Consider the following 15,907-nt stretch of genomic DNA (forward strand, 5'->3'; position numbering starts at 1 on the left):
GATGTAGCTGACTGATGTATTTGTGAGGTACTTAAGTGAAGTTATTCAGATGAAAATGAGAAAGTGGATGTAGACTTCTGAAAAAGAGGTGGGAGCTAGTTACATATTTCAAGAGTCATTTGTAGTAAGGATCCTAAGAGAAAGAGAAAATATAAAACATTAAAGAATGGCTAGATATACCTAGGGGATGGAATAATAATTAAGCAACTGTAAAGAAAACAGATGAGCGCTCAGAGTAGGAAAATGAAACTCAGAGAATACAGAATAATGGAAGATAATGAGGAGGAGATTTTAGAGAAAAAACAATCACCGACATGGTCAAATGTGACTGAAAGGTCAATGGGGCTCAGGAAGAAAAGTCTTCTAATAAATACGAGCGATCTTCTAAATACTAAAGGAAGGCAGGAATGTGGAGCATTGGAAAGTATTGAGTTTTTAAGTGAGAAGAAAGGTTTAGAAAAGAACAGAAACAAATTTAAGAAGTCATAAAGAAAATAATAGACACATGAACAGATTTGAGGTCTTTAAAGAAAGCAGGTAGTAAATATTTGAGTTGACATGAATTTGCACAATTTTATGGCTTTTTTCAAGAAGGTTAGCATCTTGGGGTAAATATAAGAGAAGGAACTAGTTTTCAGGAGTACATGAAAAATTCAGTTTTAGACATTTTGATGATATGGAAAAGAGAACAGAGACTGAGATACAGATTTGGGAGTTATCTACATAGGAATGACAATTGAAAACAGTCTGTGTAGGTACTTGTATGTAGTAACTTCTATGAGTAAAAAGTGGATATTTTTTCTTACAGAGAAATAATAGCTAATCTAAAAATCCCTTTTATATCTTTTAATAAATGTGAATTGATTTTTGAGAACCTGAAAATTACCTTATTTTAATTTGCAGAATAATCCTATTATACCAAATAACTATCAGAATCCTAAAATTGTAATTAGCAAGAGAACATTCATAAAACCTGCCAGAATTACAAATGTATGCTTGAATACAACAGTTGTTGAACCAATATTATGAAAAAAATTCTCCTACCCCTTGCTTCTCTATATAAATAGTGCACTATTTAGGGGCAACAGGAACAAAACAAAACATATGTAGTGCTAGTATTCTACTGGCAGAGACCTGAAGGGCTATAATAGTTGTTTACGATCAATATATGTTCTAATTAGAGTTAAGTGTTTATGCTGTACTGGATGTGAAACATTCTAAATATGACTCTTGCTCATATAATATTGTCACTGAACTACTTAATATTTTAATACTTCAAAAATTCTAAAGTACATTTTACATGGATTATTTTATCATTACAACAAGCTTTCAGGACAAGAAGGAATCATTAGAGCCCAATTAACCTAAGATACAGTTGTGTACTTGTTATTGACATTATGCTCGAATTCAAAGTTGCTTCTACTAATAACAGTGACCTGCATAAATTCACCTGAAGACGAAAAGTCACTCTACTTACAATATAACATAGTTATTCTTATTAAAATAAAATCCTCATACCATTTGGTGATGCCATAACAATCTTTAATAATATCCTGAAGAACAGCACGATAGAAGAGTGATTCAGTAGGCAGCTGAAAAAAATGTAGACATATATAAGCACAAGAAACAAAAAAAACCAGAAATAAAATAAATACCAGAATGTTGGAACCATACGTGAATGTCAGAAACCTTTGTTGCTAAACACAGAGGATGACTTTATAATTTTTCCATTACAAGTGAAAGTGTTACCCTGAGGCTAATTCTCGTTGTGAAAGTAATTCTGGAAAAAAAAAAAAAAAAAAAAAGAAACCATAAAAGAAACAGTAGTGAATAAGAAAGAAAAGTTATAATCAATGAACAATAAGCTAATGCCCAAATAGAGTCCTTATCAGTTAAAAATGAGAAATACTTTCAAGACCAACCAAGTCAGCTCTGGAGCATTTAAGCGTCAGGAAGGATATGTGTGAAAAAGAAGAGAATGTAGATTTGTCTTAATGGAGGTGGAACAAAGATACTAACAGCTAGGAGTCACACCAAGAAAGAAAGATACTACCCTAAGTAAAGAAATATAAAGGTTTGTCTGAGGTCTGAAAGACAGTATTGGTTACTACAGAGTTGAAAAGTAGAGCCTTGGAAAGAACATAGGATAAGAGATTGCACTTTGACAACGCTTCACTTCTTGCAGAAAGAGATATGCGAGATGTCCCATAAAGGTTCAAAGGTTTTTGAATGGAAAGAAGCAATAGCTGAAGAGAAGGGCTCCAATGAAGCATGATTGTTTCAAAAGAGCAGAAGGTAAAACATTACTATTTATAAAAGAGCACTTCACTGCAGCAACAGAATTACTCGAACTAAGAAACTACAAAAGTCACCAAAACCCTATGCACATCCCCACAGATCTCGATATTGATAGCATAGGAACATCCAACACAAAATAATGTCAGCAACAACAACCCAGCTCGCATGCAGTTATTATTTTTTTAAAAAATGAGTAAGAATAGAAGGAGGTCAACAACACGGAATGCTTTTAAGAAGTCAAATAAGGTAAAACTGAAAACTGTCCAACGACTGGTAAAGTTTTAAAGATATAATTCAGTGAAATGTGTATATCCATGGAGTTATCCTTTTGTAACTTTTATTATCCTTTGGAGTCCAAAACTGTCATTTTCACGTTTTCAACTAGAATAAATATGTTTGAATTCAGATGGAGTTTATAGCAAAATAAATTTTTCGTGCTCAGGCAGAAAACCTACTCTACTGCCCCTCTCCCTCATTTAACATTAACTTCTCATACTGTGCTGCTGAGACTACAAAAACTAAAAGTTGTGAGCTGAGGGTCAATCATTTTCCTTACATCTTCCCCTGATGGCATTGCCCTCTGGAGCCACTAGAGAACATCAGACTTGTAGACTCTTAGAGCACTGTGAAAGAATACAGGTTCTACCACTGGAAAGTAGGAATAGTGGGGATGCTGTTACAAATATCACAGTCCCCAAATAACTGCTAAAATAATTCACTGAAGGTAGACTCATATACATGTTTGAGTGCCCACACTAAAATTTGTAACTTTTCAAAGGCACAATTCTTATATAAAATCTCTCCAAATTTGTCACAAATGCCTTGAGACAAAAACTATGGATTTCAAAACTTAACTTTGCTTAAAAATTACACCAAAACATTTCATTTAGAATTTCTTAATCTCTGGATATAGTTTCCACTTGAGATTTTCTCATCTTGAATAACTCTTTTCTACAGCACCAAAATCTCTATTTTATCGTCTGTCCGCCACTTCCTTAAAAATCCTTTCATTTATCTCATAAAAATGCTGAAATGCATTTTCAATATTAATACCTATTCTTATAACATTTTATTGAAATTCAAAGTCACTTTGGCAAATCTACTATTGCATGAATTGAAATATTAGTACTATAAATGGCTTACAAAGTTCTTAACTTTTTGTTTGACTAGCTATAATAGGTAAGTTTAATTTTATATGAAACTTCTAAAAATAGTTAAAATCTCTTCTTTCTCATGCCTTTGAACAAATTACATTAAATGGTATCAAGATAACTTTGAAATAAATATGTACTTATATTTTTATTAAAATGATTGTAAAATACAACAAAATAGAACAAGAAGTTCATTTTAAACAAGACAACATAAAAAACTGAACGCACAGAAAAATACAGCAGAACAGAATAAGTCCTCATTCTCAAGTTACTCTGAGTAAATAAGAGCTTTACAGCTGTGTCCTAAGACAAAGGGAAGAGGTTATAATATGCCTTCAAATGTGCATTCCTGGAATAACTAAGTTGGACTATCTATCCTGGTAAATACAGATGGGTAAGTGGAAAGGGAATCAATATCTACTGAACAGTCTGTGCCTGACTATTCCAAGAATAAACTGGATGTGGCTCAGAGTTTACTTTATCTCCCTTAAGTGATACATTAACTTAACATTTTAATGCATTTTTAAAATGGGAGGGAACACAAAGTGTATACCCTTAAAGCATGTGTATCAGACATGCATTTTACAGGTCTAGTGGAAAGGGCGCTGAGTTGGAAGTCAGGGCTCTGCAATTAATTAAGGGAACTAGAACACACTATTAAACTTTTGCTATATATCATTCTCATGCAGGTTTAGGATAATACCCAACTGATAAGATTGAGTGTTAAGTATGAGCAAACACTTGTAAAATTAAAAAACACCACACGAATGCATTAGAGTATTATGAGAAAAGCTCTCTTTTTTTCCCCAGACCTCTAGAAAACCATTAAGTTGATATGTAGTATAGTAGTTAAGAGCTTGAACTGCAGACTCAGAGATTCAAGTCTCAGTCTTTGTTACCTTACAGTCTCTTCATGTGTATCATGGGATAATAAGAGTACATACTATATAGTACTATGTATTTATTATCTCGATGAGAAGATCTTTAAATAGTACTTTGGTAAGCTCTGTGTCAAATTTAGCTATTATTTTCATGATCATAATTATTAATTATCTATAACAGGAACAACAGTTGACATTTACTGAGCACTTACTATGTGTTAGACATTGTTTTAGGCACTACATTTTTCATTCACTTCATCCTATAGGAAGGTATTATTATCACTCCTCTTTTTTCCCCTATTTTACAGATAAAGAAATTAAGCTACAGAGAAATTATGACATGTGTCCAAGGTCATTAACTAGTAAGTGATAAAGACACAATGCAAACCAGCAGTTTGTAACTAAAGTCCCACACACTTAAAGTCCCCAAACTCAAATGATTATCCTCTAACGCTAATGCCTTCAAAAGAATCAGATTTTATCAATTTTAAGATAGGCACAGTGAATATATTAAAAAGATAATTACATACAAAATGCTTAACAATGTTCCTGGCCCAGAGTAATCACTCAGTAAATGATACTTGTTATTAAATTATTTTTTAAATTATTATTTTTTAACAATTCAAATTGACACATTAATGTTCCTTGAACAAAAGCAAAAGAAAGATTTCTAAACTTTAGGTTAAATTTAAAAATTTTATGAAAGGGTCCAAAAACTCTTAAAAAAATCTGAATGTTTCCTGAATACAAGGTAAAGGATAAGACAATTACATGGATATTTGGGGGATTATATTTAACTTCTATCTCTAAGTGCAAACCCATTTGGCTACTGCAACTAATGGTTAATCAAGTCAGTAAAGAAAAAATTTATCAAACAACTGAAGTATGTGTTTTGGACTATAGTTAAAATACAGTACTCAATAATATAGGTTATCTTTGCTTGAACTAAGCACATAAAAACCTAATTGTGAACAACAGCATTCTTCAGAAATATTTATAGACTGTTTAGTATAATACAAAGAAATGAGTAGTATAAGAGCATAAGGCAGAAATTTTCCTAAAAGCTCAAAAGTTCTGAAAAGTTCATTTTGCTTTTAAAGTAAACCTACAGAAAATGCACAAATTTGAATATGCATCTGGGACAAGATATTTATTAAATTCCATTAGGTTTTAAGTTCATCAGCAGGTCAAGTATGAAGAGTACTTGAGAGAAAAACTGTCATGTTCATCAGTTAACACTCTCACTTACCCCTTGGCCAGCTGCAACCCGCTCCAATGCCTTAAAGGGAAAAAAACAAGACAGATTGCTGATATATTGAGTCTTATCTTATAAGATTTATAAACACACTGTATAAGAGTTTGTAAAACTGACATTTAGAAAGATTAATTATGTGATAATATGTAAGTTTATGCACTTAACAGTGGTAATATCATTAAAGAATGTTAACTAGTATGCTTGTGTAATTTAGAGCTAATTTATAATGGATGTGTGTCATATACACAAACACATATCCTTGAATGTCAATTCTAATTATACACAGTCCTTGAATTTCAGAAGGAATTAGAAAACAGGAAAGAAATGAAATCACATAGTCTTGGTTCATTTTTAGTGTAGCTAAAACAATCAAATAAATCCAACACTATTATTATGCACATATACAGACATAGATATATTTATATATTTTAACATATTTTCTCATAATTTTAATAAACATATGATTTCATCTTTTAGTGAATAAAAAATCCAAATTATAATTAAAATCTTATTTTGGAAAACTGTATGTATTTTTGGTCTGTGTGATCTACAAATTCAAATCAAGTTCACACATGATCAAGTGCCAGGTAGAAGAGAAAGTAACACGTATTTTTACAATTTTATATATACCGGTTTTTACATTTATATTTATTTAAAATCCAAAATATTTTTTACAAAATATTTCCTAACATTTATAATAAATACTCATAATTCAAAATATATGAAAGAGTTGTCATAATTTAAATATGGAATAGAGTCTTCTGAAACTTTGAGTTTTTATATATATTTCCAAATATATATAATTTTTAGCTAAATTTTATTTAAAAAAGTTTAAATTAGGAAACATTTCAAACACAGAAAAGTAATAAATGTATAAGAGATGTGCATATACTTGCTACTCAAATTTAAAATACCCATATTTGCTTCAGGTTTTTATATTTTCATAAATGAAACTGTTTACATATAGCTAAATCACACACTTTAAAAATGAAAAGATAATTTACAATATCTTTTTATAAGTATAAGAGTAATTTTTGTAGATATACAAGATCACTATCAAGATAAGTAACTTTCCTCAAATTGCATAGCTAGTTAGCAAAGAACTGAGCAAGAACTAAAAACTTGTTATTTGAATCCTGGTTTATCATGCCCTCACACTATGTGGAGTTAGTGGGAAAAAGAGTTCATTGCATGAAAACTGGCTTCACAGAAATGGTTTGAAGAAAAAAAATGTAATATTCCCATTTACTTGAAGGATACTTTCACTGAACATCTACAGCCAAGTAGAATGTCATGAATACAGGAGACAGCTATTACATAATTTTCATATTATGTTAAACAGCAACAGGTCCAGAACAGATTTATCCTTGAAGATAACAATGAGTTTTCATTTATGGTACTCCTTGTGCTAATTTCAGATTAGATTTTTCTTATAAATTTTCCTAAAGGCCAAACTGAATTAAAAAAAAAGGCTATTTAAAAAGAGGCGATTTGGTGTCCATAAAAATATCATATACCCCAAGACTGCTTTTGGTATGTGTTGCCGATAAGCTTAATTTAGAAATAGAAATAATAAATTGTGATTACATAATAAAAGGTAATCAGATAGGTGGTTAAAAAGTGTTTTGCAAACATTAATACTGTTCTTGAACAATGAACAAAGAGGATGAAGAAAACATACCAAGCATTCATTTCATACTGGTCTGGAATAATTTAGAAGTTTTATCAGGCTTAACGTATGCTAATGATATTGCTCTAATTTAATTAATATTTTGTGTCTGGTTAGTATCCTTAACTGTTTATCTGAAAGCATTCCCCAGAAAACCCAGCAAAGTATCTTTTTTTTTTCTTTAAAGAAGACCACTTAAGCTTTGAATATTTTTCAAAAATGTCAGTTATGTTGCAAAAGGCAATAAAATAAGATATATTAAAAGAATTGTTCCTTAGATTTTCCAACATTACTTTGGAATAAAAAAATAAGACGACATTGATCAGGGCAAGTTAAGGCCAGCATGGTCTGCTAATTCTATATTTACAGAATTTATTTTCCAAAGTATTTGCTTTGGTTCTCTGAATGTTTATTTTAATAGAAATAATTCTTTTTTATGGATACAATATATTCTTTTGTCTTTCTAAGGGATATTACATAGTTCTTTTCCTTTAGATAGTCTACATTTCTTCCCAGCTGCTTTTTCTTTTTTTAAATCTAATCTCTTTTTTTTTTTTTTGTTAGACTTCCCTTAGATATGTATTGACTCTTGGCTTTCTGTTAATAATTAAAATGAGGATAACATAAATCTGATTAAAAGTCTTTTGCTTATGAGTGAGGACTATTAGTTGTGGGTCTCACCACAGAGGGATAGATCTATCTTGTTACATTGTGAAATCCCTGATGCCAATATCTTTAGGTCTTTTCTCTGAGGCTACATTCACTTTATAAAGACTATTTCAATTTCTTGCATCAAGGGTATAACACTGGCTATGAGCATTTTGATGCTCAAGTTATCCCAAGAAGAACCTGTCATTCTAACAAGACCTTGAACAAGTATCATTTACTAGAGAGTGAGAGAACAAGACAAATTTCCAGAAAAGTAGTTTAAGTGGGGCTACCAAAGGAAATTATTACGTTAGCATAAATACATTTCTAAGATAATTCTAGTGTATAACTTAGAACACTGGCACACTATTTCTTATATTGCTATGTAACAGGCATAGAAATAATGGGTCCTAAAAGAATTAGTTTATCTTGCAGTTGGACATTAAACATATTATTTAATCAACTGTAATTTATTTTATTTTACTTTGTTAAGGATTTTATTGCATAAATTTAAAGTGTACAACATGATGTTTATATATATATATATATATATATATATATATATATAGACAGTTCCCAACTTTCAACTTTGCAATAGTGCAAAAGTGATATGCATTCAGTAGATACTATAATTTGAATACTGATACAACCATTCTATTTTTCACTTTCCGTACAGTTTTCAATAAATTGCATGAGATATTCAGCACTTTATTATAAAACAGGCTTTGTGTTAGACGATTTTACCCAACTGTAGGTTAATGTTTAAATGTTCTGACCATGTTTAAAGTAGGCTAAGTTAAGCTATGATATTTGGTAAGTTAGGTGTATTAAGTGCATTTTTGTCTGTAGTTTCAACGTATGAAGGGTTTATTGGGACATAACCCCATCATAAGCTGAGCAGCATCTATATCTAGTGAAATGATTATAATAGGTAAGCAATTTATTAATAACATATCCACCATCTTACATAATTACCGTTTGTGTGTGTGTGCAGTAAGAGCACCTAAAATCTATTCTCAGAAGATTTCCAGTATATAATACAATATTAACTATAGTCCTTATGTTGTTCTTTAGATCTCTAAATTTATTAATTCTACATAGCTGCAGTATTTTAATTTTCTGAAAACACAAAAGTCACTTACATTATTTAACTCATTTCTTTGTAAACTGACATAGTGCCATGAACAGAGAACATTATGGGCTAGAGTGTTCTAGGTCTGAGGGCACTAGTCAAATGCAGCACAATAAATATTTTATTTAATTAGATAGTTACTTAATATCTTAATTAGCTTAATATTTTTCCTATTCTATAAAAATTTAGGAAACCAAATGATCTGCCAGGAAGAAACACAAACCACAAAGCATTGGATAAAGTATTGAACACTTTACATTATATTTTATATAATAATTAAAATACTTCTATATAATTTTATCATGACACTGCATGTAGAGTGGATATTGTTTAAAGGGCAAGTCACTTTTTTCTTATAATTTCCAATGCACAAAAGCATTAATGAGGATGTTCTGCAAAATTTGGCATTGAATGCATGATACTAGCCAAAAATAATAAATTCTACAACATCTGGATAAAGCTGTTACTCCAGGAAAAAATATAACCATACCAAACATGCTGACATTCTGGCATTACGACCACAGCACCATCTCTCTTCCTTTAAATAGTGGCACATTGGAAATCCCCACTTTTCCTGAGTACGTTCTGCAGATGGGGGAAAAATACAGATTATTTAAATAAAATTCTTCCTTTTTCAGTTAAAATAAATAATCTACCAAGAAAGCAAATCAGTCATTGAGAAAGTAAAAACAGTAGTTAAACATGGAAATGGTGATGTTTAACAGTTCATTCCAGTTTGTTAATTGAAAGCATACAAATGTTATGAAAATGGTATTTGCTCAACACAGCTGCTTTGTGTTTAAATTCCAAGTCTGGTACCAACCAATTTGCCAAAACAATTTCTCTAAGATTTAGCAATTTAAAATGCAAATACTCTTGATATTCAATATAACTATATGAGATAAGTAATGAGATATTGAAAATTTATTGCTGACCTGACTTTTTAAAAATGATTTATTAAATGTGACATTTGGCAATTTATTATAGAACAATATAAATTCATTCCTAACAATGTTGAAGCATCAGATTTTTTCTTTTAGCCACTATGTTCCCCTTTCAGAAAAAGAACAGCTGTACAGGCTCTTATTCCTTCATTATATTAACAGACTATAATATTTTCCACTATGACCCAATTCAGCTCAATTGCACCTATGTTTTACAACAAAAACAATAATCAGTGTTCATTACTTAATCACATATCTACTGCTCAACTTACAGAGTTACACATGCAACTTGGTCATGTTAAAATTTCTGATGTAGAACTATTAGTTCCACAGGGTTTTTGAAAAGAAAAAGAAAGCAATTTCTATTTTAAATTAAGACCTGGAAAATTTTATTTAAAACAAACCCAGTGACAATTTAAAAAAAGTTGAGATAAACATAAATATTAATTTATATTATATTATAAAAAGTAAAATAAAATAAAAACAAAAAGGTGCTTTGTAAGAAAATGTAATTGGGATAGATTCCCCCAAATACACTTCTGTACCATGAGGGATCAGATGACTTTTGATTAAAAGAGAACAAGTTTGAATTTTACAACCATAGCCTATGAAAGATGTTACAATCATAGCCTATCCAGATGTTCAGGTATTAAATAAAAATTTATAACAGACCCTACTGATAATCAGATGGAAAATATGGACCATCCTCCCTAGGAATATAAATAATAATACAAATAAACAACTCAACAGCAAAACAACTAATCCACTTAAAACGTAGCCAAAGGATCTGAACAGACATTTCTGAAAAGTTGGCATATAAATGGCCAACAGGTGTATGAAAAAATGCTGAACATCACTAATCATCAGGGAAATGCAAATCATGTAGCCATATGAAAAACAGCATGGAGGTTTCTCAAAAAAACAAAAACAGAACTACCATACATACAATCCAGAAATTCCATTACTGGATATTTATCCAAAGGAAAATAATCAATTATCTCAAAAGGATATCTACAACATGTTTATTGCAGCACTATTCACAGTAGCAAAGATATGAAATCATCCTAAGTATCCATCAACAGATGAATAGATATAAGTAAGGAAAATGTGGTATATATATACACAATAGAGTATTATTTGGTAAAAAAAAAAAAAAAAGAAACCCTACATTTGCAGCAATATGGGTAGAAATGGAAGTCACTGTGTTAAGTGAAATAAGCCAGGCACAGAAAGGCAAATATCGCACATTCTCACTCGTATGTGAGAGCTAAAAATATTATCTCATGGATATAGGGAGTAGAATGAGAGTTACCAGAGGCTTGGAGGGGTATATGTGCTGTGGGGAGAGGTAGATGAAGAGAGGTAGATTAATTGGTACAAACATACAATTGGATTGAAGAAATAAGTCTTAATATTTGATAGCACAGTAAGGTGGCTATAGTTAACAACAATATATTGTATATTTAAAAACAGCTAGAAGAGATTTGAAATGTTCCCAACACACAGAAATGATAAATGCTTGAAGTGATGGATATCCTGAATACCCTGGCTTGATCATTACACATTCTGTGCATTTATCAAAATATCACATATACCCTGTAAATATGTACAAATATTATGTATCAATAAAAATGCTAGTATTTACACAGCACTTAACATTGAGACACTATTGTAAGTCCTTTAAATGTATTAACTAGCTTCAGTTCCTAGAACAATTCTGTGAAGTAGGTATACTATTATTCTCATGTTCCAAATAGGGAAACTGAGCACAGACAGACAGGTTAAGTCAACTGCCTTATTTACAAATCAAGCACAAGGGAGAGCTGGAATTTAAACTCAGGCAATCTGAATCCAGAACTCATGCTCTTAAACACTCATGCTATATAAACATACATTAACAAACAATTTCACTTACAATTGCATAGGACTTATAGAGCCTTTGCAGCCTATCCAGGTCCTAGGGACTCTGGGATACTTCTTCTATTTCCAAGATGACTTCAAAGACTGGTTTGGGTTTTACTGAAGCCTTTATGATTTAAGTGAGACATGATTATTGCTAAATGAAAGGGTTACAATAAGTATTTTATTTTTTTCCTGACAAATAAAAAGAGAAATACAGATCTCACTGTAAAAAGTAAAGGGCTAGAAAGACGGGGGTGTGCTATTTTATTCAAACTGGTTTATTACTAACCAATAAAACAGCTACTCCTCCCTTTACCCATCCATTCTCTCCTTGTTCCTAGTAGTAACAGAGAACTCAACTGTTGAGATTAGAGGCTGCAATTCTCAGATTTCCATGCAGCTACTAGGATAGCTATATGACTAGGTTGTGGCCAACTGAATGTGGGCAGAAATTATGTGCGCAAATTCCAGGTCATGTACTTAAAAGGGATGGGGGGAGTATGTTCTTTCACCCACACTTTCTACCCCTACCTGCTTATTTAATTTCTTTTCTGTCTGGAATGTGTTCGTGGTGCCAAGCAAACTAAGACCACGCAAACAAGAGCAGCAGAGAGTAGAGCAACAAAATAGAAGAACCTTCAGTTCCTATAAGACTTTTTGGTACAGAGCTTCTAGTGCAGCTCTACTTGTTGACCTCTGAATTGAAATATAAATGTCCCTGTGTCTTGTTTAAGTCACTGTTACTTTGGTCCTAAATCTATTTTACATTTAAATCTTCATCTTAATGTTTGCCAAGCTTTTTATAGCTCGGCACTCTTGGAATATAGCAAAATTTGTATATCACACTAGAATAAACAGATGATGATTGTGGTCACAGGCAAAACCCAGGGAACAAGGGAAACAATATCTCAGGAATACCCATAAAACATCTCTGTTCTAATTAACACAGAAGTCTTTTTCTGAGGGTGTGCTATTTGAGCAGGGATTTAAATCTAATAAAGAAGCATGCCATAAGGATGAGAGGAAGATTTAATGAAATATGAAACAAAAATTTAAAAACTGAGCTTCCAGTAGGATATAGTTACTCTCCAAAACAGAGAATATATTACAACTTAAAATAATTGACTAGCAATTTTTTAACCTCTTCTAATATACTAACCAAATACCTACAAACAAACAAATTTGTAACACTGGAAGAAAAAGAGAGGAAAGTCAACGTAGTGCAGAATTATGAAAAGAATCCAAAAAAATTGATTTGTAATGAAAGATATAATTAGTGGACCATCACTGCTCTGCAATTTACCTTAGGCTGCCAGGAAAAAAGCTTGTGTACTTTCCTGAAAACAGGCAGAGAGGTCTTCCCTCAGTGATAATCTAAAGAAAACTTGGGCTAGAAAAAATACTACTTAACATTAGATTGAAAGGGGTACAACATACATGAAAAATACACTACACTGGAAAGGGTATATTATTAGAAGGAAAAATCTAATACAAGAAACCCATAGCCAAGTATACTCCCAAATTCTTGACCCACAGAAACTATGAGAGATACTAAATAATTGTTGTGGCTATAAGCCATTGAGTTTTGGGGTGATTTCTTACACAACATTAGATAACACACACAGTCTACAATTAGCAACGAGAAGTATGGAGGCTTATTCCATACAAAGAATGTGGGGGAGAAATCCACTGCTTGAGGAGTATAGGCAGTGTGCTTCATTACAAGAGCTAGGTTGTGATTAGGTAGGAAAATAAAGAAACTTTCAGAGAATAGGCAATATATATAGGCAATTTTGATAATGACTGACTGTGAATTCCAGAAAATGGGATACTTAGTCAAAACCAAGGGCTTATGGAGATACCTTTGATTAGGGTCCTAGAAATAAGAAATGAGCTGTGAGTCCTCAGGCTCTGGTGGTAGCTAATATGAATAGGGATAAAAGGCATGATGGGATTAGTTCTCAGAGTTCTAGAGACAAAGTGGTGAAGCTGTAAGTGTTGTGGTAGAGGGAAGATGGGGTGAAAATTTTTCCATGGGAACAGAGTTCTGGGCTTCCCAAATGACTTCTGGTGATAAAGGGAAGATATGGGCAGAGAAACACAGGATTCCTGGGATCCCTCTTGTTTCCAGGTGATACAGATGGAAGCCAGCAAGGGAGCCATCACACCTGGAGCCCATGGGGCTGTCTTTAGAGAAGTGGAGCATAATAAAAGATGGTCTTACTTCAAATATGTTTCCTGACTTGCGCTGATGAAGATTATGAGGCTGAAGGAGGGTTATGGTCTCCCTTAGAACTCATAAAGCTACTATTTACCACCACAACGAAGGCTGACAGAGGGTACTCAACCCGTGTGTAAGAGAGCTCCCTCTTAAATATTTAACAACGTATGAAGGACAGAAGGGCAGTCTTACTTGATGCACCTGGCTCCCTGAATTCCTATCCAAAACACCTGGGAACTTTAAGATACGACTGCAGTTTACAGGAACTGCCAGCCTTGGCTCAAAGCTATATGAAAACATATCACCCCTCCGGACACCACGCGGTTACATAACCATCTTGAAGTTTTCTGAATCTGCGTAACAGTTTCCTCTGTGGTTGAGATCACAGTGGCCTCACACCTTTGCTCTTTATCTAATGGAGTTAAGTGCAAACAACTGATAAGGAGGCAGCAAACCCTCAAAGTCAAACAAAGCCTTTTATGTAGATCCTCAATATTATCTTCAGAATCTGTTTCATTAGTTTCATTCTGTCTGCAGTGAGGACTGAAGCTCCCTCATATGACCTGAATCAAAGTTAGAGTTCACCATTTCTACTTTTATGTATCAGTCTTCTCTTTGCGTTCATATACCCATATTCAAATCTAATCAAATTGAGCATTAATCACCCTTTATCAGTGAATCAAATTGTTTCCCCTAGCCTCACTTCCATAATTTTGAAATAGATGAAGTCTCTTGTTTTCTCTCCCATTTCTTAGTATTTCTTGCAAGCTTTAGAAACAATAATCTCTTAATTTTAGAGACTGTACTAGATATTCCTTCTTGTGTTAATATCATTATCCACTTAATTAAACAAGCTTGAACTTTAGAAACATTTTCCATTATTCTAAATTCTTATACATACATCCTCTTAATTATACTTCTTTTTCATATTCAGTCTTCATTAGCTACTAACTTTGTAATGCAATACCTACTCATTAAATCTTTTGTCGCTTTGTTTTGGTCTTCTTGCCCATCCTTTATACTAAGAGCAATATTATCTTTCTAAAACACACACATTAACCATGTCAGCAGCAGCTCTTGTTTCCCTCAACAGTGTAATCTATGAGAACAAACACAATGGGTTAAAAAATACTGTAGATTTCTGGAAACTCTTGATACCCCATTCATTAAACAATCTCTTCATCTGGCTTCCACAATACCATTCTTTCTTATTTGTGGCCTTAATTCTCTTTATACTCCCTTGCTGACTCATTACATTCTATCTGCCTACAAAATGTTCCTGTGGTTTTCTCTTGCCACTCCCCACATCCCTTTAATACTTTCTTTGAACAAAGGCTCAAAAACTCAAATGCCTGCAGTGGTTAAACACATGTATAAAGTGGTAGGTAGGATGTAATAGGTATAAACCTATTTGTATGGTAACCAAGTACCACATCTGCTGGGTCCTGCTGCTTTTTACAGCACAAGGTGGGCATAATAAAACTGCCCAAATTGCCCAAAATTAGTCTGTGAGCACCCTCTGTCAGTGATAGCCAATTTGTAACCCTTGCACTACCTATACTCTTCCCCTAACTATACTCTTTCTCTAGGATATCTTCTCTATACCGCAATACACAACGATAATTTTTATATTAGTTTTCTCAGGCTGCAGTAACAAAATAACCACAAACTGGCTGGCTTAAGACAACAGAAATTTATTGTCTCGCAAATCTGGATGCCAGGAGTCAAAAATCAAGCTGTTGGCTAGGCCACAGACCCTCTGAAGGCTCTAGGGAAGAATACTTCATTGTTTCTTCCATTACCAGT

At 32.6% G+C, this 15,907-nt stretch overlaps 1 protein-coding gene across 3 annotated transcripts in view; it reads right to left on the reverse strand.

Annotated features, from left to right (window-relative positions):
* METTL25 (methyltransferase like 25) overlaps nt 1-15,907 on the reverse strand; it is a 123,406-nt gene that overhangs the window by 39,047 nt on the left and 68,452 nt on the right. For all 3 annotated transcript variants that reach the window (XM_003259606.3, XM_030819896.1, XM_012500266.2), the window contains 3 exons: nt 9,525-9,619; nt 5,580-5,609; nt 1,519-1,592 (listed from right to left, as the gene is read on the reverse strand). In XM_003259606.3, coding sequence (XP_003259654.1) covers nt 1,519-1,592; nt 5,580-5,609; nt 9,525-9,619 — 199 coding nt within the window. The remainder of the gene's footprint in view (nt 1-1,518; nt 1,593-5,579; nt 5,610-9,524; nt 9,620-15,907) is intronic.

This window comes from Nomascus leucogenys, chromosome 10 (genome assembly GCF_006542625.1).
Source record: "Nomascus leucogenys isolate Asia chromosome 10, Asia_NLE_v1, whole genome shotgun sequence".
Lineage (NCBI taxonomy): Eukaryota > Metazoa > Chordata > Mammalia > Primates > Hylobatidae > Nomascus > Nomascus leucogenys.